Source organism: Heloderma suspectum, chromosome 1, assembly GCF_057233095.1.
Source record: "Heloderma suspectum isolate Gila_16-S chromosome 1, 16-S_ref, whole genome shotgun sequence".
In the NCBI taxonomy this organism is placed as follows: domain Eukaryota; kingdom Metazoa; phylum Chordata; class Lepidosauria; order Squamata; family Helodermatidae; genus Heloderma; species Heloderma suspectum.
Genome location: NC_139458.1, coordinates 201,609,197 through 201,635,698, shown reverse-complemented (window position 1 = coordinate 201,635,698; position 26,502 = coordinate 201,609,197). Strand labels below are relative to the sequence as shown.

The 26,502-nt window shown below is 46.1% G+C and overlaps 1 protein-coding gene across 1 annotated transcript in view; it reads left to right on the top strand.

Moving 5' to 3' along the window:
* The first annotated feature begins 679 nt into the window (after positions 1-679).
* Positions 680-26,502, top strand: part of CAVIN2 (caveolae associated protein 2) — a 36,043-nt gene continuing 10,220 nt past the window's right edge. Inside the window, exon 1 of the mRNA XM_084816382.1 lies at positions 680-4,183. Within this exon, the coding sequence (XP_084672508.1) occupies positions 3,689-4,183 (495 nt within the window). The 5' untranslated portion in view covers positions 680-3,688. The remainder of the gene's footprint in view (positions 4,184-26,502) is intronic.

The window sequence follows — 26,502 nt, the reverse complement described above, 5'->3', positions numbered from 1 at the left end:
CTGAGGAGCAGGAAGCTCTGAATGGACCCTTAACAGTAATCATAATCATAGTTGTTATTCTTCTATGTTATATGGCTGCCCATTAATACATGTTCGCAGGGAGGCTTACAAACCATGCCCTTTTTACAGTGCAGGATTCCTCCCATCCCATATATCCAAAAGCCAATTGTGCCGAGTACATCCCTATAGGCATTCAGAAGAGTTCCTTATATTCCCAGAGATCATCAAGTTGACTTAATAATGCACTTCTTGAGCAAGGTGAAAGGTTGAGCAAGGAAGCAAGAATAAAAGACATTCCTAATGCCAATTCTATATGTTTTGCCATAGTGACTGGGAGACTTCCTCTGGACCTTGAATCCATATAGTCCAATGAATTGCTATGGCTGTTTGTCAGCCCCATGGACTTGCAATGTATATTCAGGGCTGGCACAGAGTCATGCTAACTCCTAGTTCCATATGTTCCATAATCCATTAGGGAGAGGATCCCAGTAAGTCAGAGCTGGATCCAGTGGATTCCAACATGCCCAAGGCCATTCTGTGGACAGAACAGGAATTTGGAGCCATTTGGCATGTAGTTAATTGCTGCAGTCCTATCCCACATTGCACTCCTCAAGTGCAAGCTGCTTTAATTCAACATGCAGGGAAAGAAATAGTAACACAACACACATGTGAGACTTTACATCAGGGATTCATTAGTTAGGTTCAACTAGAGAACGTCGCCAAACATTTTTTTAAAATAATTCCACTCTAAGGGCACACTCTAAACTTCATTTTACACAAATTAGTGACCCCACTAACTTCCTTTAACCACTCTTTCAGATTCAAAAAACTGGGTGGTTTAAGAAAGTATGGAAAGCTGGATTCATCCCCTCCACCACCCCTGAAGTTTTTAAATACATAAATGCACATGCCTGTTGCTAGCTAAAACAATAAAGATTCTTAATTATGGGTTAAGTGAGGATTGTAATACAATGCTTGAATTACAGCGGGAACAGAGATGGCCTACCGCACGTATCTGTTGTGACAGCCCCCTTAGGCTTAGTGTTTTTAGGCAGTGGTGCACTTAGCTAATTTTAGAGCAGGGGTGTGGAACCTCTTTCAGCCTGGGGACTGAATTGAATTTTGGAGAAGCTCTCAGGGGCCATATTCCTGTAGTGGATGGGGCCAAAGGCAAAATGGGTGGGGCAAAAAATACACACACACACCCAACCATGCATCATATTTTAGCTGAAAGCTCTTTGCGCCAGTAACTAAGTGTTAGGAGAGGCATTTCAACCTTTTAGAAGGGGAGGGGGGACTGCACAAAATCTGGGAAACCACTAAACAATTGCTGGTTGGTGGGGGAAAGGATGGAGTCAGGGGAAGTAGGGCCTGAGGTTCCCCACCCCTAGTTTAGGCTCTGGGCTTGTCTTATGGGGCAGCTCTTTAGATGGTAATGTATATTACTTCACTTACTTCTTAATGTGCTAAGCCAGCCCTGCTGTATTTGGGGGTTCTCCTGATCATTCTGCTGAGTGGGGCCCTGGACCTCTGCCCCAAAGTCCTACCCTGACAGCACCACCGTTTTTAGAAGGCTACAGGGAGGGAATAAGATTTGGTTAAAAGTGGGGGGGGAATCAGGAGGTGAGACTTGTGGATTTCATTACCCACCTACCCACAATAATTCAATCAATTGCCATTCTGGCACTTCCAGACAGAGGGCTCCTAACACTACCAGACAAAAGGCTCTGCGTGGCTACTTCATCTTTCCCTCCTTAATGGGTTTTCTGCAATAAGGAAAAACACAGAAGCCGTGGAGGGAAAACACAGGACGGTTATGAGTGGAAGATGGCATCATCTGCCCCACCCCCCAATAAATTTCCATGAACGAGGCAGGGCGATTGCACTGTAAAAGCCTTGTCTGGAAACACCCTTGGTAGTATGAGTACAGAACAGCCTTTCCCAATCCCAGTGCCCTACAGATGTGTTGGACTACAGCTGCCATCATCCCAACAGGATGACTGGGAATGATGAGAGTTGTAGTAGTCCAACACGCCTGAAGGCTTGGGGAAGGGTGGTACAGTGGCTGCAGGTGACAGTTATTCTGGATTCATTCACGCAGAGTCCCGGACTAGATCTACACTAGTGCTTTTTATCAGTAGTGTCGTGCACTGATAACTGTTGGGGCACATGATGCATTCCATACACCGCTTTTCTAGGGTTATTTCCCGCTTTTTATTCCATATTATCCAAAATACCGCCACAGATGTCATTGTGTGCGCTACGAGGTATAAACGCGTACGAGGGATACAGCGCCACCATGTTCGGATCCTATTGATACGACACGAGGTGTAGATCTGGGGGCTACCTTTAAAACTGAACAAAATCCTGCCAGCACCCACCTTCCTCAGCCTGGTGCCCTCCAGAAGTGTTGGGGTGACAACTCCCAGCATCCCCAGCCAGCATGGGAGTGGCAGTCCAGCACTTCTGTAGGGCACCACGTTGGGGAAGGCAGCTTTGTTGTTGTTCAGTCGTTAAATTGTGTCCGACTCTTCGTGACCCCATGGACCATAGCACGCCAGGCCTTCCTGTCCTGCGCTCTCTTCCAGAGTGTGCTCAAGTCCATATTCATTGCGTCGGTGATGCTATCAGAGGAGCTTCCCATATCTTTTTATTCCCTTATCCAGCACCACCCCCTTGTCGTTCAGTCGTTAAATTGTGTCCGACTCTTCGTGACCCCATGGACCATAGCACGCCAGGCCTTCCTGTCCTCCGCTCTCTCCCGGAGCGTGCTCAAGTCCATATTCATTGCATCGGTGATGCTATCTAGCCATCTCATCCTCTGCCGTCCCCTTCTCCTTTTGCCTTCAATCTTTCCCAGCATCAGGGTCTTTTCCAGGGCGTTTTCTCTTCGCATTAGGTGGCCAAAATATTTGAGCTTCAGCTTCAGTATCTGTCCTTCCAATGAGCACTCGGGGTTGATTTCCTAAGGCGGCTTTGTCGCTGTTCAGTCGTTAAGTCGTGTCCGACTCTTCGTGACCCCACGGACCATAGCACGCCTAAGATGTTCTCAAGCAGTTCCTTCTCCCTTCTATTTCCTTGCTTTCCGCCAGATACAGGACAAACGCAAACCATTCTTTCCATTGAAGTCATTTTGTGTTGGGGGGGGGGTTGTATTTTTTCAGACACACACACACGGAGGAAAGGAACACTGGGAGGGGAGCCCGTCGTGCTGCATCCGCTGCATAGCAGCGTTTCAAAGTTTGCAGGCTTTCAAGCCAATGGCGGCCTGTGGAGCCGAGCCAGGCCTGGCCTGCGGGCCTGTGTGTGTGAGAGAGATTTCCCCGCCTTTGCCAATGAAGTCATGAGGGAAATATGACATTCCACTCATAAAGAAGGAGGGCGAGCAGGGAAGAGGGAAAAGGTGAAGCCTGCAGGCGACCCACTCCGAGGCCTGCGCCTCCCCAGCTTTCCAGGATCGGCTTCCTCCGTCGGAGGGGGGGGGATCGGGAAGCAAGGAAGGCGGGCGGCCGGGAGGGGCGAAGTCGAGTCTCCCGAAGTTGTCGGCCCGCCACAAGGGTGGGGAAAAGGGCCGCCTCTTCAGAAGCGCCGCTCCTCGCGCAGATTTCGCGGCCGCCCCCAGCAGAAGGGCCCGAGAGAGGCGGCGGATCGCGCGCGCGGGACCCCTTGCTAGCGTCGGCCGGCAGCGATGGGGGAGGACGGGGTGCAAGCGGAGAAGAGCAGCGGCTACGTCTCGCCGAGCTCCGACGCCGCCGGCCCTCCGGACCACGGCAGCCCCAGCCCGGTGCCGTCGGGCAGCCGCAGCCCCAGCCTGCAGCCGGCCGCGCCGGGCGAGCCGATCCGCGACGGCTCGCAGGTGAACGCCATCACGGTGCTGACGCTGCTGGACAAGCTGGTGAACATGCTGGACGCGGTGCAGGAGAAGCAGCAGAAGATGGAGCAGCGGCAGGTCGATCTGGAGGGCTCGGTGAAGGGCATCCAGGGCGACCTGAGCAAGCTGTGCAAGAGCCACGCGTCCACCAGCAACACGGTGGCCAAGCTGCTGGAGAAGTCGCGCAAGGTCAGCGCCAACACGCGCGACGTGCGCGACCGCATGGACCGCCAGTGCGCCCAGGTGAAGCGCTTGGAGCACAACCACGCGCAGCTCCTGCGCCGCAATCACTTCAAGGTGCTCATCTTCCAGGTCAGTCCGAGTCGGGCAGGGGGCGGCTTGGGCGTGAGGGGCAGCGGCGGGGGGAGTGCGCGGCCAGGGAGGTTCTCCCAGGAAAAGACGGAGAGTCACCCTGCCACTTTTGCGCCAGCAAAACGTATCGTGACCTACCTCGTAGGGTTGTTGTGAAAGGAAAATGGTGGAGCAGGGGGAGAGAGACCATGTCCACCACCCTGCTGCCCTGATGTTATATTTCCGAACAGCGTATTGGGGGTCATACTTTTTCTTATGCCTACCAAAAGATGGCAAAAAATGTACAAGCGTTCGAGATCTCCAGATCTCTTCAACAGGGAAGATGTTAAAAAAAGAAGCAGCAGCAGCAGGTAGGGCCTGAGATGAGGGGGATGCAGAGAGAAACACCTGTCTTGATGTGAAGTTACCCTGAGAGCAGACACTGTAACGTCATCAAGTCAGGGGTGTTTCTCCCCCCCCCATCCCCCCATACCACTGCCTCAGTGATCCCACCAGGTGTGAGCTGTGGTTTACTCAGCACATGCTCAGAAGCACACTCCTGATCATTGCCTCACAGGTTCCAGTGTTGAGCCCAGATACGAAAACAGGATCCTGAGCTCTGATAAGCGCTGCCTAAGCCCTGTCAAGTCACAGCGCCTAAATAACAGGTCTACTTCATCATGCCATACTCACCAAATTGAAATAGGTATGAATCATCATAAATCTGTGCTCCAAAATTCCACTAAGTAAACAGAGGCTGCATTTATGTGCTCTGGAAAAAAATGATCAGTTGGCTGCTGGCACTGCAACCCCACCCAGAGGCTGGAACCCGTCTCCTGCTGAATCCTACCTAGTTAGGATTAGTTTCTTTCCAACAAGCTTCTTTGCAACAAATGATTGCCAGGACAGAAGCAATTTGTTTTAGTTAGATATGATACGCAGCTAAGACAGCTGCACTGCCTTATGCTCCTATGCATGTTTACACCCAAGTCAGCTTGCGTAGGGTTGCAACCACAAATATTCGGTGATCAACTTTTAAGTTGCATTACTAAATGAATCACGTTTTTAACAACTTGTATCGCATCCATTATGTAGTTAGTTTTCTGTTTGGTTTTTAAACTCACTTTGTATGGTTTCCTATCTGAGAATACAGTTTTGTATGGTCTCTCTTCATATGGGAATAACACAAAAGGGCAGTAGGTAAGCTTCCTAAAAATATCTGCTACTGCTCCACCATCCAGAGAAATAGAATAATAAGTCCATGCCAAACTTTCAAGCATTGTGCTCTCACCTGGAAAGAAAGTCACATTAAAGATCAATGCAGGTTTCTTTCCTGTTGGCTAGAATTTCTCTGTTTAGGTCATAGCATAGGTTTAAACTCCACCCATGTCTGTTTTAGAGCTGGTATTAATGCATTTTTTTCATTGCTTAACATGGTGTTATATTTCACTCATGGCTCTTGTAAAAATTAGTCCTGAAAACAGAACTCATGCTTAATGGTCTTTGTCATCCTGAACAAATTATCCTAGCCTCCCTCCTATCCTCTTAACTATTGTTTTAAGACGCCTTTACAAGTACAACATGAATCCTCTAAGCTTTCCCCTTCACTCTGCAGCTATCCATGTCTGCTGATAAAACGTCATTTGCCATTGTGTGCTTGCACAAGTTCTGAGCTCTGGTTTCCTAGATTGTTGTTCAGTCGTTAAGTCGTGTCCGACTCTTAATGTTGTTAAAGATACTACGTTGTGGTCTGGGCAATACAGTAAGATTTGATTAGTGGACCTATAAAGTTAATGCATCGTTCCCCTCCCAAGAGTCTGCTTTTACCCTGAGCCAAAACAGCTGCCCCTCCAATAGCACCTTGTCTGTTATGTTGCTCTTGTTGTTGTTTTTAAAGTGTTATTTGATCCTGTGCATGCTTACTTAGAAGTAAGTTCCACTGAGCACGATGGCGCTTACTCCCACCCAAAACAATTGTCTATTGGTTTGCAGCTTTAGTTTCATAGGGCTAAACAAAACCAGGCACTGAAGTGCCACCTTTTGCTACCCATGGAATAAATCAGGGGCAGGAACCTCTTTCGGCCAGAGGGCCAAATTCAATTTCTGGAGAAGTTCTCAGGGGACAAGGGGTTGCATTCCAGTGGTGGACGGGGCCAAAGGCAAAAAGGGTAGGGCCAAAAATATCAGCATATTTTAGCTTAAAGTCCTTACTGCCAGTAACTGCGCCTTAAGAGGAGGCATTTCAGCCTTTTAGAAGTGAGGGAAAGCATGCAAAAGCTGGAAAGCCACCAACTGATCAGCAGATAGGGGAAAGGGTCTATGGCCAGGAAAAGGGATGTGGCCATCTGGAGACCCTAGGAGGGCCAGGTTTGGCCCACAGGCTGAGGGTTCCCACCCCTGGAATAAATCAACCTCACCAAAACTGAAGTGGAAAGTCTAGCCAGCTAATCCAAGCAACATTGCTGCAGCTACCCCAAGACGCAGAGCAAACATCACATCTGTGCAGTGTGGAACAAAGCATGCTTACTCAGAGCTAGGTCCTGCTGCAATTCTATGCCAGGACTAAGCCTCATGGGAGATGATGAGACTTACTTCCAAGTAAACATGCATAGGATTGTACTGTGAGTTTGGGATATCAGACATAAAATGTGCCTTCTGCAGTTCCACCATCTCATTTCCCAATCTTCCATCATCTAATTTCATGGACAGAGTTTCACAAGTGGCAGGGTTAAGCATCCCCATCCCCACCCCCACCCCCTCCAAAACTTCATGAGAAGTAAATTAATGCCCTTCCTCCTCCTCCACTCATCGTTGTGTATCAGCCAAAGAGCATCCCTAAATCAAACCCTGCCTGTGTGTGATCTCAGGACACCCACATGGTGTTTTAAATAATTTAAATAATCATATTCCTATAGCCAGAGGGCCACTGAAATGGGTGAAGCGTTCCTATCCACAAATGTTATCCCAAACGAGGTTGTGCGGTAAAAGGTTTTTGATGAAGATCGCTCATGGAGGCCTCATACAAATAGCCTGCTTAAGTATTTTCTCAATAGCAGAGTACTTCCTAGAAAGACTTCAGGCATTCATGTAGTTTATTCAGAAATTATTTGAATAGACAAGTTATTAGACTTAAAATTTGGGACACTGCATCCTATTTTTGCCAAAACTACTACTGTGGTGATCTGTAATTTTGTCATATATACTTCTCAGAATAATTGCATACAAACTCTTGTTAAATTTAGCATTTGGAGAAAGTAGGGTAAAATAATATTATAATAATAAAATAATATTATTTTACCCTACTGCCTTTATCTGCCATCATATGGATAGAAGTCTGCTCGCTCAATGGGATTTCTCCTCCCTCTGCAGTCCCCCCTGTGCACCCCTCAAATCTGTTCTGCAGGGTCAGCCAACCTTCTGGAACATATTTGAGGGAAATCTATTCTACCAGCGATTTTACTGCTGGAGCAATACCACTGGATCCAACCCTGTTTTCGGGGGGGGGGGGGGGCGTTGTAATCCAGGTGGCCCTGGAAGGAAATATTCTTATGAACAATGTTTTGGGGTAGAAGAGAGATAATATATTGATGGCAACATTCAAAAGAAAGTTGGTGGGAAATTTACACAAAACAGACAGACCGCATTCTTACATTTCTTCTGTGGTGTGAGAACCATGGCACTGGCACTCCTTCTCACGCAAGTAATGAGAATAGCCTGACATCACTGTTTAAAAGCTGTATTAAACTTAACCAAAAAGAAAGATTCAATGGGTGGCCTGGGATCATGTGGGAGGAACCTCCTCCCTTCTTCTTATCCTCCACGGAGTTCAAGGCTATGTATTTTATCCTCACAACAACCCTGCGAGGTAGGTTAGGCTGAGGGAGAGTGACTGGCCCCAGGGCTGCCCAGTAAGCTTCAGGACTCAGTAGGGATTTGAACTTGAACTTGGCCTCCCCGGTCCTGGTCCAGGTCTCTAGCCCAGCCTTCCCCACCTGGTGTTCTCCAGATGCTTTGACTTCACATCTCATCAGCCCCAGCCAACATGGCCAGAGGTCAGGAATCCTGGGAGTTGTAGTCCAAAACAGCTGGAGGGCAATAGGTAGGGGACGGCTGTTCTAACCATTATACCACACTGTCACATTGTGGCTCCTCCCCAGCCCAGCAGCTCCGGCCTCTTCCAGAGCTGGCTGAAGACACTTCACTGGCTGAGGCAAAGGAAAAAGCGGCCTCCTCTCCCCCATTCCCTGTACTGGCTGTTGAATCTTACTTCAACACTGTTGGCAGGACAGCCTCCTCCACCACGTTTGAGGGCCCCAGGCTAGCTCAGCTGGTGCTGGACAAACTGCGGGGCATACGTGGCTCTGTCCTCCAAAGCCCCTGCTGCCGCTCACTCACTGCTCAGCCTGGCATCTGCTTGTTACCTGCTGCTCTGACAAGTTCTGCAAATCCAGCACCAGCGGAGCAGCGCACATGCGTGGCGTGATACGCCTGCTGGACCGTGTGGCCTGGGCTGTCTGCCGGTGTGCTGGCTTGGCTCGGTGTGGGGCCTTTCCCAACCATCAGTGATACATTGGAAGAAAGCAACTAGGCCAGGAAGCCGGCCAAGCCAGCAACAAGCAAACATTGTACCCCCTGGATGCCAGCTCAGGAGGACGAGAACGGCCGGCGGCGGTGGGGGGAGCTCACGGGAAAGGGCTGGGAATTGGCACTGCCACGCTTCAGCATCTCCCACCCAGGTTGGCCATCTCGCCCTGCCTAATGGTAGGGCTCAGCAGCTTCTGAGACTCCTGCAGTGGTTTAGGAAGGAGCAGAGCTGCTGTAGCTTCTCCCATAGTGCCAAGCTAGTATAAGAAGCCATAAGTACACCACCAACTGGCAGCCCTGACAAGGATATACTGTGCAAAGCAATTCTCTTTAAAAACAGCCGGAATTGCTCAACGTACCGAGGAAAGAACTTTCAGCCACACCCCGGTCATTGATTTTCTTGCCTCGGAAAAACCATGAACCAAAACAGTTTTGGAAATGGCAAACCACTTAAAACAACCTGATGAAGTGATGAATTCACAAGCAATTAATGGAGGTGGCGGGGGAGGGGGGGAGAGCCAATTTTAGAAAGAGCTGTTCTTTTATGCGCTGTCTCAAGAATAAACTGTGGTAATCTGTGCCAAGCTCCGTTGCATCACGCTTAAAGTGGTAAGCAACTTTGATCCAGGTAATGCAGTGTTGCTCAACTGAACCCTGGAGAAGGGAAGGGTTTCTTGCCATCCTTTTCCCACCACCCAGAACAAACACCTCGGGCAGGTTGTCAGAGAGATTGCAATGAAAAAGCTGCTCCTGTTGAGCTGGAGGGACATGCACAGAATTCTTGACTTTCTCTCACCAGGAAGAAATGCCACAGGAGTGCTGCAGTCCTATGTGCACTTCCTTAGGAAAAAATTCCACTGAACTCAATGAGACTTACTTCCAAAAACAAATATGCATAAGATTCGGCTATTAGTTGACCATAAGTAGGACTGCACGTAGCACTGCATTTTAAAGACACAGGATGACTTATACAAGCCACCCCATGTTTGAAGAGTACGGCAGCCATCTTGTGTAAGTGAGTAATGCACGCAAGCACCGCCAAGATGGGCTAGTGAACTGTGAACTCTTCTGCTCAGAAGGATGGTCCCTGCTCTTTCTAGGGTAATATGGAGGCAGCCCTCATCCTAGGGAGCCATCATAAGAGAGGATAGCAGTCCTTCAGACATTCCTGTTCACACTCCTTTGTACCTTCACATTTTCTTATGCTTGACCACTGTGTCTATTTCTCTCTGTTTAGCAATACACCCGGGGTCTCAAACTACTGATTCTGGAATTAGTGCTGGATATATCTGGGTTTCCAGATTGGATTAAAGCAGGGGTGGGCAACTTGTAGGCCAAAACATCTGGAGAGTCTCAACTCCCATCAGCTCTAGCCAGCATAGCCAATAGTGGGGGATAATGGGCATTGTAGGCCAAAACTTTTGGAGGGCCAGAAGTTGTCCACCCCTGAATTAAAGGGTTGCATAGAGCATTCCCTGTTTAATGTTCTTGCATCCTATAACTATGACTGTCAATAGATGCCTGTTTTTCAGTACCATTGAACAATGTCACGAGCACCTGTTTCTTACAATGGTGCTGGTGGGTTATTTATTTATTTATTTATTTAAAGCCTTTTTCCTACTATTCAGCTGAAAAGGCTCCCAGACCAGCTTACATATGATCACTCCCTGCTTTCAGGCTTACAGTCTCATAGACATGACACAAAGGGACAGAGAGGGAAGGGGGCTGAACTCCGACACCAATTCTTGACGTTCAACAGTAGTATAGCGGTAGCTGTTATAATGACAAGCAGGAATGGAAACAGTTCAGGGAGAGAAGGCGCCTGATGCTAGTCTCTCAGCAGAGATGATGTGGTGGCCCTGCTTCCTATCACCCTCTGCTCCAGCCTAATGGAATAGCTGCTGCCTGGTGTCAGTTGATGGAAGAGCTTGATGAGCTAGTCTTGCAAGAGATCTGAAGGAATGGCCCTGCTTCCCACCTCACTCTGCTGTAGCCTGATGGAATGTGTTGAAACTTTCAAACTTTTCTAGGTGTATATTAGTCACTACTTACCTTTCTAATCTCGTTCAGATGCACTTGGGGAGAGGGTGGTTAGGGTAACTATGGAGGGGGGCATAGTGAAGCCATGATGTGCAGTCCTGCCAGATTATTGCAGAACCACGTGGCACCATGTGTTTCCGCTAACTGACCCCTCTGTAGTTACCTGACAATCATTCCAGTGCGGATAGCGCACATCCCATCATCCTCTGCAGCGCGAGCGGGCTCGCAGCAGCTGAAATGACCGCACAACCATAGAGAAAGTCCATAACAGCTAGAAGTGGTGCCTGCTCTAGTTGGCAGACTCTATGGCCTCAGCCTGGAAATCCTCCAGAGCCCATTTTAACTGCTGGGGAGCCCACCAAACAACACGGTAAGTTACCTCTGGGCCCCTTAACCCTGTTGCATGGGGTTGGTTAGCTGGGGTTCTTTACTAACTATGAGGACTGTGGTTTTCTCCCCGCACACGACACGCTAAGCCACTGGTTAGCCAAAAAAAAAAAAGGCCTAACCCTCATGGCTTAGCATGACATCTGAACAGGGCCATCATGGCTTTTGCAGTCACCAGGTAGAACTTTTTTCTTAGATAATGTAGAGCTGGCCAGGCAGATAGCCATCAAGACTAGTAATATAACTGGCAATGTGCTACCTCCAGTACCAGAGGCAGTGAGCCTATGTACACCAGTTGCTGGGGAACATGGGTGGGAGAGTGCACTCATGTTCCGGGTGTGGGTTTCCTGTGGGCAGTTGGTTGGCCACTGTGTGAACAGAATGCTGGACTCGATGGACGCTTGGTCTGATCCAGCAGGGCTCTTATGTTCTTATTGTTACTATTATTGCATATTTGAAACATTTCCCATATAATATCTCTGTGATCCTTACAATAACTCTGTAAGTTAGAACAGTATTGTCATCTCTGTGTTACAGATTGGGAGGGCAGGGGGGAGAATGGGACTCAGGCTGGGAAAGGATGGCTTTGTCTGAAGTCAACTAATAACTTCATGAAAGAGCCAAGCATTGAATCTTTTCTGTTTGCTTTTCACTTTAAAGAGAGAGAGAGAGCACGCATGCTCTCACCATACATTTGACAAGAGTGAAAATGCAGTGGAGTGTATGAGGCAGTGTAACAAATAAGGAAAAGAGTCAAACTTTCACACTCAAATTTTTCCTTATATATCAAGAATCTGTTATGTAGGATTTCACCCTCCACCCCCATATTTGTAGACATGCAAGCTACCAAGTAGTCCAAAGTTATCAGAAGCATGAGCATTGAAAGAAATGTTTGTACTGGGTGCACCCTCCTCCTGCCCAGTGGATGATGTTCCATTTTCTACATCAATGCTCACACACAAGACCCATTCATTGCAGTATATGCCAGAATATAATCACATGGATGCACATTTTCTGGATCAGGATAGTGACATGAACAAGTATATTTGTACATGTCCATCGATCTTTTTCTTCTAGTATGCATAGCTTGTAGAGTATGTGCATGTAGAAATTTCCTGCACAGAACACAGATGTAATTGCTCCACCAAATAACCAGTTTTTGCTTTATTTGCCATGGTACACAGAAAAGAGAAAATATGCTAGAGGATCCCTTGATATGATTTTATGTTCACTACATAGCATATGTGGAATTCTTGTTAATTCTTGAATGCCATTGTGTACATCGAGAATATCTTGATTTCTTACACATTTATTTCTTACATTTTATCCCACTTTTCCCTGCAAGGAACTTAGGGCAGCATGAATGGGGGAGGGGTTGTCCAGCACCCTGGGAGATAGGTTAGACCAGCGTTCCCCAACCTGGTGCTTTCTGGATATTTTGCACTTTATCAGCTGCAGACAGCATAGCTAATGGTCAGAAATTCTGGAAGTTATCATTTAAAACATCTGGAGGGGGCACCAGATTGGGAAGGTGGCTTTAGGCTGAAAAATAGTGACCGAGGCTGAGTGGAGAATTGAATCAGAAGGTGGAGGGCACCTTGAGTAGTTTTAGTCCAGCCACTTGCTCAATGCAAGGAATCCAAAGCTGGAGCATATCCAACAGATTTGAACCCAGCTCTCCCCAGCATCACATTACCCTCGACACTTGACTGGTGCTATATACCATAAATCTAGGCTTCTTGATAGCCACTCATCTGGTTGCCTTTGAATTTAGTCTCCAGGCAATAAGGCAGCAAAGCTGATGTAAACTGGAAAAGAGTTGGTTCTTAACCCCTTTCAGGATGCTGATGTGCCACAAATGACTTGTGTAGGTATGTGTAGGCAAGCAGGCAGTGGGCTAGTAACTTTAACAGCTTATCTGCAAGCCTGTCCATTTTGATTCTCGAAAGCAGGGGTGGGAGATTTGGAAGGTATGTGGGGGACTCCAGGAGGAAGAGAGCAAGGGGAAGTCCTGTTGCATGACATTGGATCCAACCCTAAGACAGGGATAGGAAACTTGTGGCCCTCCAGATTTTGTTGGCCTGCAACTCCCATCATCCCTCACCATTGGGTATGCTGGCTTGGGCTGATGGGAGTTGTAAGCCAAAACAGGGGGAGGGCCACGAGTTGCTGTAAAGAGCATTTATGATACAAGCTTCAAACATGTGTTCTAGATTAAATCATTGCCACTACTCTAGAGCAGGCTGGACAGCCCACAGCCCTGGGCCACATTTCAAAAGCCCTCTGCAAGCAATCCTTTCAGTCCTGTGGCAAGAGCGATCTGTCCCTTCCCCAGCAGCCTGCTGGGTGAGAAGGGAGAGGGAGCAGGGGAGAAAGAGGGAGAAGAAAGGGATGGCCCCACTCAGTGCTAGGATAAGACCCTCGACAGAAAAAAATGATTGCCCACCCCTGCTCTAGAGTAAATGGGCAGCATTCCCCTCCTGCACTGTAAACATTTGTGTAAAGCATGTCTGCAAAAAATCCTGGTTCAGTGCTCTAGCTTGCAGTACAGCCATTTGTTAAGGCTGGGCTGCTGACTTGTTATAAATATTGGTCGCTCTCGAGGGAGTGGCAGCCCAAACTTTTGAGGACCAATCAGGCCCATTCAGAAGCACAGCACTGTTGAAGAAAAAAAATTGCTAGTAAAACCCAACATGCTTTTTTAAAAATAGGATCCACCATTTGCATTCCATCCCCTTTTTTAGCAATGGTCTGGATTATACAAAATCTAAACTGGAATCGAGTGTACAAGACACGCCACTCAGTTCTAAAAAGGCTGCAACTTTAAGGCGGCGAGGGAAGCTGCTAGACTTCACCAAGTTTAATGCAGATGTGCGTGCGCTTGTGTGAATTTGTTTGCATGTTAAATATCTCTTGAACCATTAGATGAGAATACTTTAAATAAATCAAACGGGTCTGGATGGAAAACATTTGGCAGAGCTCGCTCGCTAACCTCCTGCCTTTTCCCTCTGGGAGGAAAAGACTCCACCCATGCTCCTCATTGTTCTCCTCACCCTGCAGTTCTCAGTTTTAGAAAACCAAGAGGAAAAGATCCTGGCATGTTCAGGGCTTCTGGATTCCACTTTGCTGTTCTTTGTCTTAGGAGCAAACTGTAAAGTTTTCTATGTCTTTGCTGTGTTAAAACAGATACTTGCACAGACCCACCTTCTTCAACCTAGCACCTTCCAGCTGTTCTGGACTACCATTCCCATCATGCCTGGCCATTGGCCAGGACTGATGGGAATTGTAGTCCAAAGCATCTGGAGGTTACTAGATTGGGAAAGGCTGGCGTAGACATCTAAAAACAAATAAATCTAGGATAAACAGCCCAATCCTATGCGCTTTTGCTTGGAAGCAAGCTGCATAAAATTCAATGAGAGTTAAATATCCATGTCAGTGCACGTAGGACTGCAGCCAAAGGTTTATTTGGATTGGAATTGAAAATGCTTCAAAAGGCAAGATAACTACATTTTACCCCAGTGTATTCACAGAAAATCCCCAAGGCCTATCCTATGATTCATGCAAGCACCATGTAGGCACTTGATCTATATTATTCTTACTGCCAGACGTGCTCCTGCTCAATTTGGAATGTTTTAGCAACATTAGGTAAAGGACAAGTTGGGAGGAAAAGCATGGGGTGGTAAGACAGGGACCAGAGGCTGTGGGAAGGAACAAGACTCCATGAGGGTTGTGTAGGTTATTTTACCCTTATCAGCAAAACATCTGCTCAGGCCCTCTTTAGCCGTTAGAAGATTCCCCCTAGAGCCCTTGTTCTTGAGCCCTGAAACTTACATAAGCTGAGAATCTATTTTGCTTCAGATTCCATGTCCCACTCAACAAAGTGTACGATAGTTCAGACATGATAGCTATGCCATGAAATGGCAGAGCATACATATCTCGCTATAGGGATTTCAACACCATTCTGTTCCGAGTTGCTTAGAAATGTGCTAGAGGGCTGCTATTTAGAGTTTTTTTTAAGGCTCAAAGTCAGTGTCAACAGATGGGGGAAGCAACTGAAGAAATGCAAAAGAAGGGATATAGTATTGGTACAAAAAAACTGGCAAGATGCTGTAATCAGGATGCGGGAGACGTATGAGGAATCTCGCAGGACTATAAGGAAGTAGTTTATAGCTGTTTTTTACCAATATTTCAACCAGGAACTCCTAATTCTAGGCCATATCTAACAGTTTGCAAGATTTCTTACCGATCTTAAAAAATCCAATTAATTTAGACTCATTTTGATGACAGGTGGAAACATAAAGAAAATACCTTGATTCAAGTTTTATTATTTTGTTTTAGGGTTTGCATCTCCCTGACCCCAATCTTCCTGGGCATGTGGTCATGACACCTTGACCATAGTTTGGATCTAATCCCAAGTCTGGTATGAAAGGGGAGGAGTAAAATTTTCCTTGTCACTTAGCAGGACAATAGGGACTTACCAAGTGGTTACATAAATTCTGTGCAAAATAAGTCACCACTTGGTAAATGAGCACCTATACTGAGCGCATAGCACTGAGAAATGCAGAATCATAAACCGGCTCCTGCAGAAGCTTTTCAGTATTCAGTAACTAGGAGCCTGAGGTCCCAGGAAAACTTCTCTGAATGGGGATACATTTCCTGAGGGACTGATTCATATGAGAGAAGGCATGGGGAAGGCCATGCTGCTTCCAGGGTTGAATATGGAACCAGTTGCGATAATCTTGACATCCTAAACGAGCCTTCCCCAACCTGGTGCCTTCCAGATGTTTTAGAGCACAACTCCCAGCACTCCTGACCATTGCCATGTTGGCTGGGGCTGATGGGAGTTGAAGTGCAAAACATCTAGAGGGCGGAAGATGAGCTAAACCTTGGAACAAAGGATTCTCTCCATTTGGAATTGATCTTTCACTCACCAGCATTTTATGGCCAAAACAGACCTTAATTTAAATCTGTGTCTAGCAGCTATGTCTTTTTTTTTTTTTTTTCGTTTTTATCCTAGAGTAGGTGCAGGGGGCCCAATCCAGATCTTAAAATGAAAAACATATTTTATTTATTTGTTACATATATATCCTGCTTTTTCCTCCAAGGAGCCCAAGGCGGCGTACATGATCCTCCTTTCCATTTTATAGCTTTAAAAAAAAACAAAGAAAAAGACATGGCCTCTAGACACAGATTTAAAGTAATGTCTGTTTTGGCCCTTTTATGCGAGATGCAGAGTCACAAAGAGCACTTACTCATACAGAGTAAGGCACCTTGTTTAAAAGGGCTTTGTGTTTAGCTCATGCTCCAGCCCCCTGGGTAGAACTTTCCCATGGCAGAATAGCGCTGGCGTGTGAATACTGCCCGTGAAAGGGCTGGTGCATGGAGGAGGCTTTCCTGTGCACCTCATGTCTCACATATATATCAGCCCAAAGACACTGTCAAGATTATAGGAGCGGCTGAGATATTCAACCCTGGAGGCTGCACAGCTTCCTCTGCCAAGCACAGTCACGTCTCAGGAACAGACTCGCCACACCCTAGAACAGATCATAAACATTGCCATGATGTTCTGGGCTCTTTTCTTCTTTTTCTTTTCATCCACAGAAGACCTTTCCAGACAAAAGCCTTTTCAGCGATCTCTTATATGAGCTTGATGAAGGAAAGAACTATGAATTTGTTTTGACCGCCCCCTCGTTTAAATAAGAAGCGGGGGAAAGTATTGCGTAGAGAATGAAAAGCCAAAAAGCAAAACAGAACACCGGGGGGAGGGTGTAGTTTTGTTCAGTAGAGAGACTTTTAAAGTCCCTGAGAAACAAGCAAGCATGTTTTCCCCTTCCTGACCAATATTAACCTCTGGTTTTCATAGAAGAGAAAGAACCTGTGTGTGCCCTAGCACAAGGTTTCACTTTAGCTCTTGATTTACAAAACAACAAAAACAGATTAAAGGCAATACTGTGTATTCCTCATGAAGACCTTACCTACCCCTTACAGCGTACGAGTGGATGTGAAAATAAATGCATGTATTTCAGGCTGGCTTAGAATTAGTTCTGGCTATTAGAGATGCGAGATCGTGTGAGACACATACAAGAGAAGAGGAGGGCTTCTTTCCCACCCTTTGAGTGCCTGTTTCTGACAGTTAAGAGACTTCTCAGCTGGATTTTACTGACTGCGTGAACCTCCTCACCATCATCCTGCCCGCTGGTAAGGAGAACTGTTTTACCATTCATGAGCTGCAGACATGTGGTAAAAACTATGGGAGAATGTGTGGCCAAATGTTTACCTGTATCCACCCAGATTCTGGAAACAAGAGAGAGATTCCAGAGTAGTTGACACCACATACAGCGGCGTGATCTTCTAGCATGCCTGTCTATTGATGGCCATTTGTGGAAGATTGGGGTAGGCAAAGGGATTATGTACATAGCCAGCCCGCAAATGAGAGGGATCTCACCATGCAGTGGATTACCACGTGTAGACAAATGAGTTATGACCTTTTGCAGAGCAGTCGCTGTGCATGGCAGGAGAGTGGGTTCAGATGAGATAGGCTAAACTAGTAGGGTGGCTACTTATATCACTAAGAATCACCAAAAAACAGGAAAAAGAGAATATAGGTTTACATAAAACTTGCATGTGCTGATTTCTATGTACAGATGAGAAACCATTGCTATCATTTAAATAGAAATACAATACATCTCACCATAGTAGGGAAGACTGTGACTAGGTGAGCTTCTTGTCTGCTCGGTCTGTTGTCCAGTGTGCTGAGCATGGGCCCTTCTCATCACTATTGTTACCAGCTGCTCTTGCTCTTCCTCCTCGCCACCATCTGCTTGCGCGCCAGGCAGAGAGCAAGCAGGAGGGGGCTATAGCTCAGTGTGATAGAGCACACGCTTGGCATGCAGAAGGTCCCAGGTTCGATCCCCGGCTTCTCCAGGTAGGGCGAGGAAAGAATCCTGCCTGAAACTCTGGAGAGCTGCTGCCAGTCAGTGTCGACAATACTGGGCTAGATGGACCCAGGGTATGACTCATTAGAAGGAAGCTTCCTATGTTCCCATGTCCATTAGCAGAGTCACAGAGCCAAGACAAGGTTAAACGTGGAGGAGAAAGCCAAAGAACAAACATGGTCTCAGGAAAAAGATAGCTAGGCATTAAAAAAAAAAAATGGATAGCTAAATTACACTGAGCTTAGGGTCTGTGTTGTTCCAGCAGTTGGTAGACCACAACTGAAGACTAATGTAGCCTGGTCTTTAGAGCCCCGCCCAGCCCCAGCTGCAAACAGTGAACCCATTCCTTCAGGCTTCCTGCTCCTGAGGAGTCCCCTCCTCGTGAAGAACCCTACTACTTCTGAGGAGCCCCCTTACTCCTTAGGTATCCCATTTCTTTGGGCCTTCAGGTGTGTGCTTCGCTTGCTGCTGAGGCTCTGTAGGGTTGAGCAGTTGCTCAATGTCCTCCTCTGACTTGACAGGCAAAGTAGGTTCATCAGGAGCCCCATTCATGGGCACCTCAGGGACTACCATTGCCTACACCACCTGGTGTAGCCTCTTTGGGAGTGTGAAGAGTGCCTGTGGGAGTACTGGATCAGGGAAGGGGGGTGTCTCATAGGGTCGGGTCTTCAGCCTTGGAAACTTCATGAAAGGAGGAAACTTCCTGTTCTGGGCCAAGATCATGCACGGCATCTAGGTGCTAACTATTGATGGGTTCAAGGCCCCACTTCTCCCTGCTAATGGTTCCTTGTCTCTAAACTGGGATTGGGCTGGACAGCTCTTCAAATAGATGACACCTTCAACTAGAGGCCTGTCCTCTGTATAGTAGGACACATGGCAACCCTATATACTAGGAATACAGCCGTGGATATGGATCAAGACATTTTATGAGTAAGGGTTTAGGGGTGGTGAGAATAGTGGAGATAGTCATATTGTATGGTCTTTATTGAGTTTGCAAGCTTTCAGGACAGACAAGCGCCTGGGTTAGATCCAGAAGCCTCATTCCACCAGCAGAAGGATTCTGCTTTCGGAATGGGACTTCCCCATCCTCTTCTCCCCGCTGGAGCCCTCTGCGCACCCTCCAAATCTGTTCCTGAGGGTTGAGAGCATGGGAGTGGGGCTGCAGGGGGAGAAGAGCATGGGGAAGTCCCATTCTGCAAGCGATACCCTTCTGCTGATGGATTGACAGTTCTAGATCCAACCTCCTGTGTTGTCCAGTATGCAACCCTCTGTGAACCCCCCACTACGGGGCAAAGCAATAAATACTTGATTCTTGTAAATTCTAGTCTCTGCTCGTGGCTTGTTAAGCTTGATTTCTCCACAAGACACACACACAGTCAAGATAGGTTTTGAAAATGTATAACATTAGCTTAAAAAAAAATAATAATAATAACCTCCGAAAGCCTTTCATTTTTCGCTCCTTTAGATTTACTGTGCTGTTTCCTTGGCTTCTGTTTCTTTCTAATATGGCTGCAGGAGTTGTTATAAATGCAGGCAGCACAGAAAACCTAACAAAACACAGAAATGACTGTTTGCAAAGCCTTATTAAGCTTTGGCATTGTTCCTTTCTGCTTTGTTGGAACCACATGACCTGCATGATTTTTGCCTACTTGGGTTCAGAATAAACGTCATTCTGCCAGTCATGCATCACTGAGGCTCACCAAATGAAGAAACTCATGTTGCCCTCAAAAGGGGAGGTACTGTCAGGTTTTTCTAAAACAATGTGCAGCTTGATAGCATGTGGGGAAGAGAAAAATCCCATTAAATTAGAGCTAGGGGTCAGTGAATTGGTATTCAATACCATTGCAGACATGGCTGTTAGTAAATATTTGATCTTAAAATGAAAAGAGCAGGAAGGGGAGAAAAACACAAGAAATGTGACTGTTTGATTGCATTTTGTGCTGCTTGGACCAGAATAAAAGGAGATTGACAAAACACCTGCATGCTCAAAAATCAAAACACAATGAGTTAGAAAGTTAAAGGTGCAGAAAATTATAATGGCTTCTTAAAGAAACTGATGAACCAGTTTATGAGACCATTAGAGCTTATGCCTTGGCAAACCAATTCAGACATACAATCACAGCTCTGTCATAGATCTGTACCCTCGGAATGGAAAGTAGCCTTCTCACTGAGATGTTAGGTTTGCACATATGGGGAGGTTTTTTATGTGGGAGGTGATATCAAAGAAGTGATCCACAAGTGCATTATGAGATTGTATTGGAATGTGAGAGGACTGTACCATATGCAGGGAGCACTGTGCATTTTGATCTTTAAGGTGCCATCAGGTCTCTTCTTTTCCTTTTAAAACTAATACACTAAGGGCGCAATCCTATGCAGGTTTAGACCAAAAAAAAGTCCTATGACATAGCTGACTGGGGAATGCTAGGAGTTGTAGGACTTTTTTCTGTCTAAACCTGCATAGGATTGTGCCCTAATTAAAATATACTTCTAATACTAAGTTAGAATAGTTTTCTAATACAAAAAACACACTATAGTAAATCTTGAAAATGAAGATGAAAATATATTTTCTGCACTTCTTACTTTGTTGCTACATTCTATTTGTATTTATGGCCAATAAATTGAATCCTTCAACTCTTAACTGCAAATATATATGATTTCCAACTGAAGTTTCAAGATGTACACAGTACATCGCATCTAGGATGCACACAATAAGCTATTTTAAGAATGCACACACACTTTTTAAATGGCATCTTACATGCAGTCTAGGTGCAATAATGTTGACTAATATTTAACTTAGCCAAATGAATGTGGCCAAATTAAAACCTTGTTTGCAATATTTTATTTATTATTTATTTACAATATTTCTATACCGCTCCACATCAGAAGATTCCGGAGTGGTGAACAACAAAGATAAAAGAATAAAACACCAGGTTAAAACATTTTTTTTAAAAAAGACAACTTCCAGTAAGGTCAAATTTAATAAACCACAGCTGGTCACTTAAGGAAGGCCTCTGAAAATAACAATGTCTCGATGAACACAAGGAACACAATGTTGGTGCCTGCCTGACCTCCAAAGATAGGGAATTCCACAGGAAGGGGACCACCACACTGAAGGCTCTTTTCCTAGTGGGCTCCTACCGGGCCATGGGTCCATGTGGAACCACCAGGAACATGCCCTCTGATGACCTCAGTGACCGGGCAAGTTGGTAAAGAAGGACGCGCTCTCTCAGGCGTCCTGGTCCCAAGTTGTTTAGTATGAATAAACCTAGTTGATATCCTTTTTCAAAATGCTGAGGGTTTTTTGTTTTTTTGAAATGTAATGCTACAGTTGAAAGCATACTTACTGGAAAGTGAACTCTACTTAAATCAGTGGAATTTACTTGGGAGTGAAGTCTGACTAGGACTGGGGCATAACATTCCGGTCTTTCAGATATACGACTAGAACAGGCCATGAAGTAGTTCGCAGTGATAGACCTGAAAGGACCATTTTATACAAATGGGACAGGTCTTCTTGGTCCCTGTATTCTGTCAGTTCTGGTCCTGGTGCACAGTTGTGCCATTGTAGATGATTCTGCGATGGTTGCAGTACCAGTAGAATATCATGTATATGGGTCATCCCCACATCTACCACATCCTCCTTCTGCTCTGTTACCAATGTACCCACTCTGCCACTGTTAATATCAGGGGTGCAGAACCACTTTAAGCCCGAAGGCTGAATTCCATTTTGGAAAAGCTCTCGGGGGCCGCATTCCAGCGGTGGGCAGGGCCAAAGGCAAAAGTGGGCAAGGCTCAAACTCCAACGTGCTTTGGCTCGAAGCCCTTGCTGCCAATGACTAAGCCTTAGAAGGGGCACTTCGTCCTTTTAGAATGGGGAAAACTACATCAGAGCCCAGAAATGGCCATACGATAGGTGGCTGTGGAAAGGAACATGGCCATCTAGGACTGAGCTCCTGCCCCTCTGGTTTACGTCTGTTTCTGTGGCACAGCTGGCAATCATAGCTGCTGGTGGCAGAGCAGAAACATCTCTTGGAACTGCACCAGTACCAATAGCTTGGTTAGTTCAGGAGGCCACGGGTGCAAGTCAAGTTGCAATATAGCAATGATGTGTGAGTCAGGGTGCCTTGATCTCAAATTTGGCTTCCTGTTGCAGTGGTTCACCAGTTCAGGCATTTAGGGCGCAATCCTGAGCATGTTTAGACAGGGAAAAGGCCTACAACTCCAAGCATTCCCCAGCCAGCCATGCTGGCTGGGGCACGCTGGGAGTTGTAGGCCTTTTCTCTGTCTAAACATCCATAGGATTGTGCCCTTAGTTAGCCAATATTAAAGAAAGAATATGTTGTTTTCCTACCATTTTATAATAATATGTAATACCACTTTGGAATTTGTTTGTAGTCAGGGGTCCTCACATATTGTTTCCACCTGCTAGCCAACCTCTGTTTGGCCTAACTACCAATCCCTTTCTCACACGTGCCCCCACCAAGTTCTCAGGCATGTGCTGAGGGCTTCAGAAAGAGGCTGGGACTGGGGTGAAACAATGATTTGATGGAGGTTTCTTCTCATTGGGCATGCAGAGGAGTGTTATGTTAATCTCTGATTTTCCCCGCACCCCCACAAATAAAACAATGGCACAGAGTGGCATTTAAATTTGTCAGTCTGCTTTAGGATAAAGCATCTTTGGGTTTTCTGCAAGACATTCATATTTTTAAAAAAGACATCCAGATGGTTTTAAAAAAAAAAAAAAGTGCTCCCCCACCCCCAGTAGTTCAGGTTTAAAAATAAGGTTGCATGGTACAGTACACGGTGACCTTCTAATTTAAAAAAGCCTGCTTCAATCACTGCCTTTTCTTAAAGGGTTCTTTTTTTTAACACTGGTCCTCTCAAGCAGCTGCTGGAAGAACAATTTGCCCATTCCTTAAAAGTCTGTGTTTTTGAGTAGATACTCAACTGCCATCCACTATCATAGTGGCTCCCAGAATGAGTGGCAAAGGAGGCAGACAATTATTTAGGGCAGCAGCCATTCTGCATTTTCCAAAATCCACATCAGAACGGGGCTTTCTGGGAGAATCAAAAAGCCAGCCACCCCAGTTCTCTTCTTTTCCTCCCTCCCCCACAAAAGAATTTCACCTTAGCCCCAAAATATGGCCAAAACAAAACAGCCAGTTTTGAGGTGGGTGAAACAATTGTGAAATGGGCCTTGTCAACTTAGTACACCCCTAAGGGCGCAATCCTATGCATGTTTAGACAGAGAAAAGGCCCACAACTCCCAGCATGCCCCAGCTAGCTTTGCTTGCTGAGGCATGCTGGGAGTTGTAAGCCTTTTCTCTGCCTAAACATCCATAGGAATACATCCTAAAAGAAAAAGGATTTATTTTAGTGTTTTGTTTTAATGTCATGGTAAGGAGAAAGTAAAAAAAAATAAGAACACTGAGTTTCTTCCAGTGCTTCCTACCTTCTCAAACTGCTGAGCAGGCAAGAGGAAACTCCATCCCCTTCTCAAGCCCTTTGGCAAGCATGGAGGGCTTAGAAGAAAGGTGGGGTCTTGCCTCACTTGTGCAGAGGTGTGGATAAGGAGAGAAACAGCAGGGGGAAATCCTGCTGATTTTTCACTAGCCCCAATCCGTGCAACAGAGCTCTGCCCCGATCTCAAGCCCTCTAACAAGCACAGGCAGGTTGAGGGAGAGGAGAGTCTTCTCCAACTTGCACGGAAGTTTGGATAAGGAGAGAAACAGCAGTAGTAAATCATTTTTCCCTCTTCCCCAAACCTCTCAGCAAGTGAGAGCCTGTCAGAGGTTGCTCAGGGTCCTTCCCACCAGAGCCTGGGGCACTCGCCTCTAGAGAGCTTGCAGGTGGAATTGTGGACACCTGGTTATTGCACTGCTTTGCGAGTTGCATAGTTAACTTAAGGTATTCAGTGGCACAAGACGTGATGGTCGCTAATTTAGGTACTTTAAAATGGGATATTAAATTCATGGAGGAAAAGTCAATTGAGTCAAGTCAAGGGGGGATCCGCCACATCCTGTGGCCCCAGCAACACTCTCCCAGGGACCATAGGATTGATCAGTTAGGTGCTATTAGCAATTCTAGCCAATCAAACCTCCATGGTTAGAGGCAGCATACCTCTGAATACCAGAGAATAGGGGCAACCAGTGTGGAGAGGGCTGCTGTCTTTGATCCCTTCTTGGGAATGTTCTGGAAGCATATGGCTAGCCACGAAGTGGGTAGCCATATGCTTCGTGATGACCTTAGGCCATCACAATGGCCTTAGGCCCAGTTCAACAGCACTCTCCTTAAGTCTTTCGATGCCATAAAGCCATGAGGATGCTGTTGGTAAGACCCCTTTGTTTTTTACTTAAGCTTTTTAAATGAAGGAAGAAGTCAATTGCCAACAAGCAGACATTGAATTACGCATTACAAAGCATTTCTCGGCATTCCATTGTTTGATCAAATTGTGGGTAACGTGATGAATTAATTAATTTTAAACCATCTTGTCAGTCGTTAAGGTCTTGCTTGTCCCTCTGCCACATACAAGTCAAGAGGGAGTTTTGTCCAAGTCAGGAAAGATAATTTGTATTTTAAAAACAAAGTTTAACTACCCCAGATTAAACCTGCAGTCCTGCACATATTTAGCTGGGAACACATTGCACTGAACTCAGTACCCCTTCCAAGGATTCACATGTAAGATGCATATGTCTACAAGGCAGCGAGATAAACCTTGGAATGTAATAAAACTGGACATAAAATATTTCCTTGCTTCAATTTCATGAGTACACCAAGAAGGGCAATAAGCTGCAGGGTTTAAGCTTTAAGTATCCCATAGTGTCCCTCCCAAAAGGTGCCCTGGATACCTATCAATCATACCAAGCTCAAGAATGAATCTGAAAAGAGCTGCATAAAATGCTGTCTTCAGAGTTGAATCGGTGTTGTTTCAGGACCGTTTCTAATATTTTTGCACTTTGGCATACATAGCTGCATACATAGGTATGTACTCATACCTGCTTCAGGTATGAGCCAGGGCACACTGATGTATCAACTGCAGCTTTCCCCTTTAAAATACGTGTGAGCCCCTGCCGGGCGGCTTGCTAGCCGATCCCCACAACCCATGATGAAATTCCTCTCCTGGGCTCGGACAACATGACAACCCATCAGGAAATGAACAACCCCTAGAACAAACCATGGGTTGTCAGGGTCCCTTGTTCCTAAAAATAAGCCATCCTGTGGAAAGTAGTCTGGGTTTGGATGACACAACAACCCTTTGTGGCTAACTACCCACAATGGGTTGTCATGACATGCGAACCCAGCCAGTGGCCGTGTTCGGACAATCATGGGGGTGAAAGAACCCATTGTTGGTTCTTACTCCACATGTGCTAGTCACGTGATCGTGATTTACATAATTACCCACGATGCAGCACAGGTTGCCGAGTCGTCCAAACCCAGTGCACAGTGTGGCAGGGGTAGCTTCATACCCACCCCACAACCCCTACTTCAAGTCGCAGGTTGTAAGGTTGGTACGAAACCACCCCTGCTGTGCCGTGCGCCAGGTTTGGACAACACGGCAGCCCACGCTGCATTGCGGGTAATTATGTAAATCACAGTCGCATGACTGGCATGCACAGGGGCCGGAAAAGAACCAGCGATGAATTCTTTTGTTCCCTGCAATGTCTGTTTTGTCCCTGAATGAAACTAGTCCCAGGCTCCACAGAATACAACGGGTATCTCTTTATTTCAGAACAATAAATTCTGCTGCTCCCTTGAACATCATGAAACAAACACCAGAACCTTACAGTCTATCTTTTTATATTTGAAATTCTACTCTGGCATTTTCAGCAAAGTTAGCAAGATTTATCTAAAAAGTCAAACTGCTTAACCAAATGCGAGGTGGCATCTGCAGTATATTCTGAGACTCACCCAGAGGCAGCCTTGCCAATAACCTTTCCTCCAAGAAACCATTTTGGCAAAGGAATCGTGCTTTCTATTTGCAAAGAGCTAATGAGTAAATGCTACAATATATCTGCAGTGTTTTGCAATCAGTTTCTCACCAGGGTTGAAACAATCGCAACATTTCAGTTGGCATGGCCATCTCGTTCTAGGTCTAAAGATACTTCCTCAGCCCTTTCCCTAACAGTGTGAAGGCAAGTTTATCTCTGGTTCCAAATGATAAAACTAAGTACATTACAGTGACATAAGCGTACGGGAATATACAGATACCGCAAATTACAACAGATGAGAACGGGGGAGAGAAATAACTTCAGAAATATTGTTGAAATTGCTAGATTTTTCTAGGCCTCCAAGGGGGATGGCCCTGTGTCCTATTTTACAGACGACAGTCTTCTGTGTGAAGGCATCCTTTATTTCAGGAGCGCAGAACACCTTTCAACCCAAGGGCTAAATTCCATT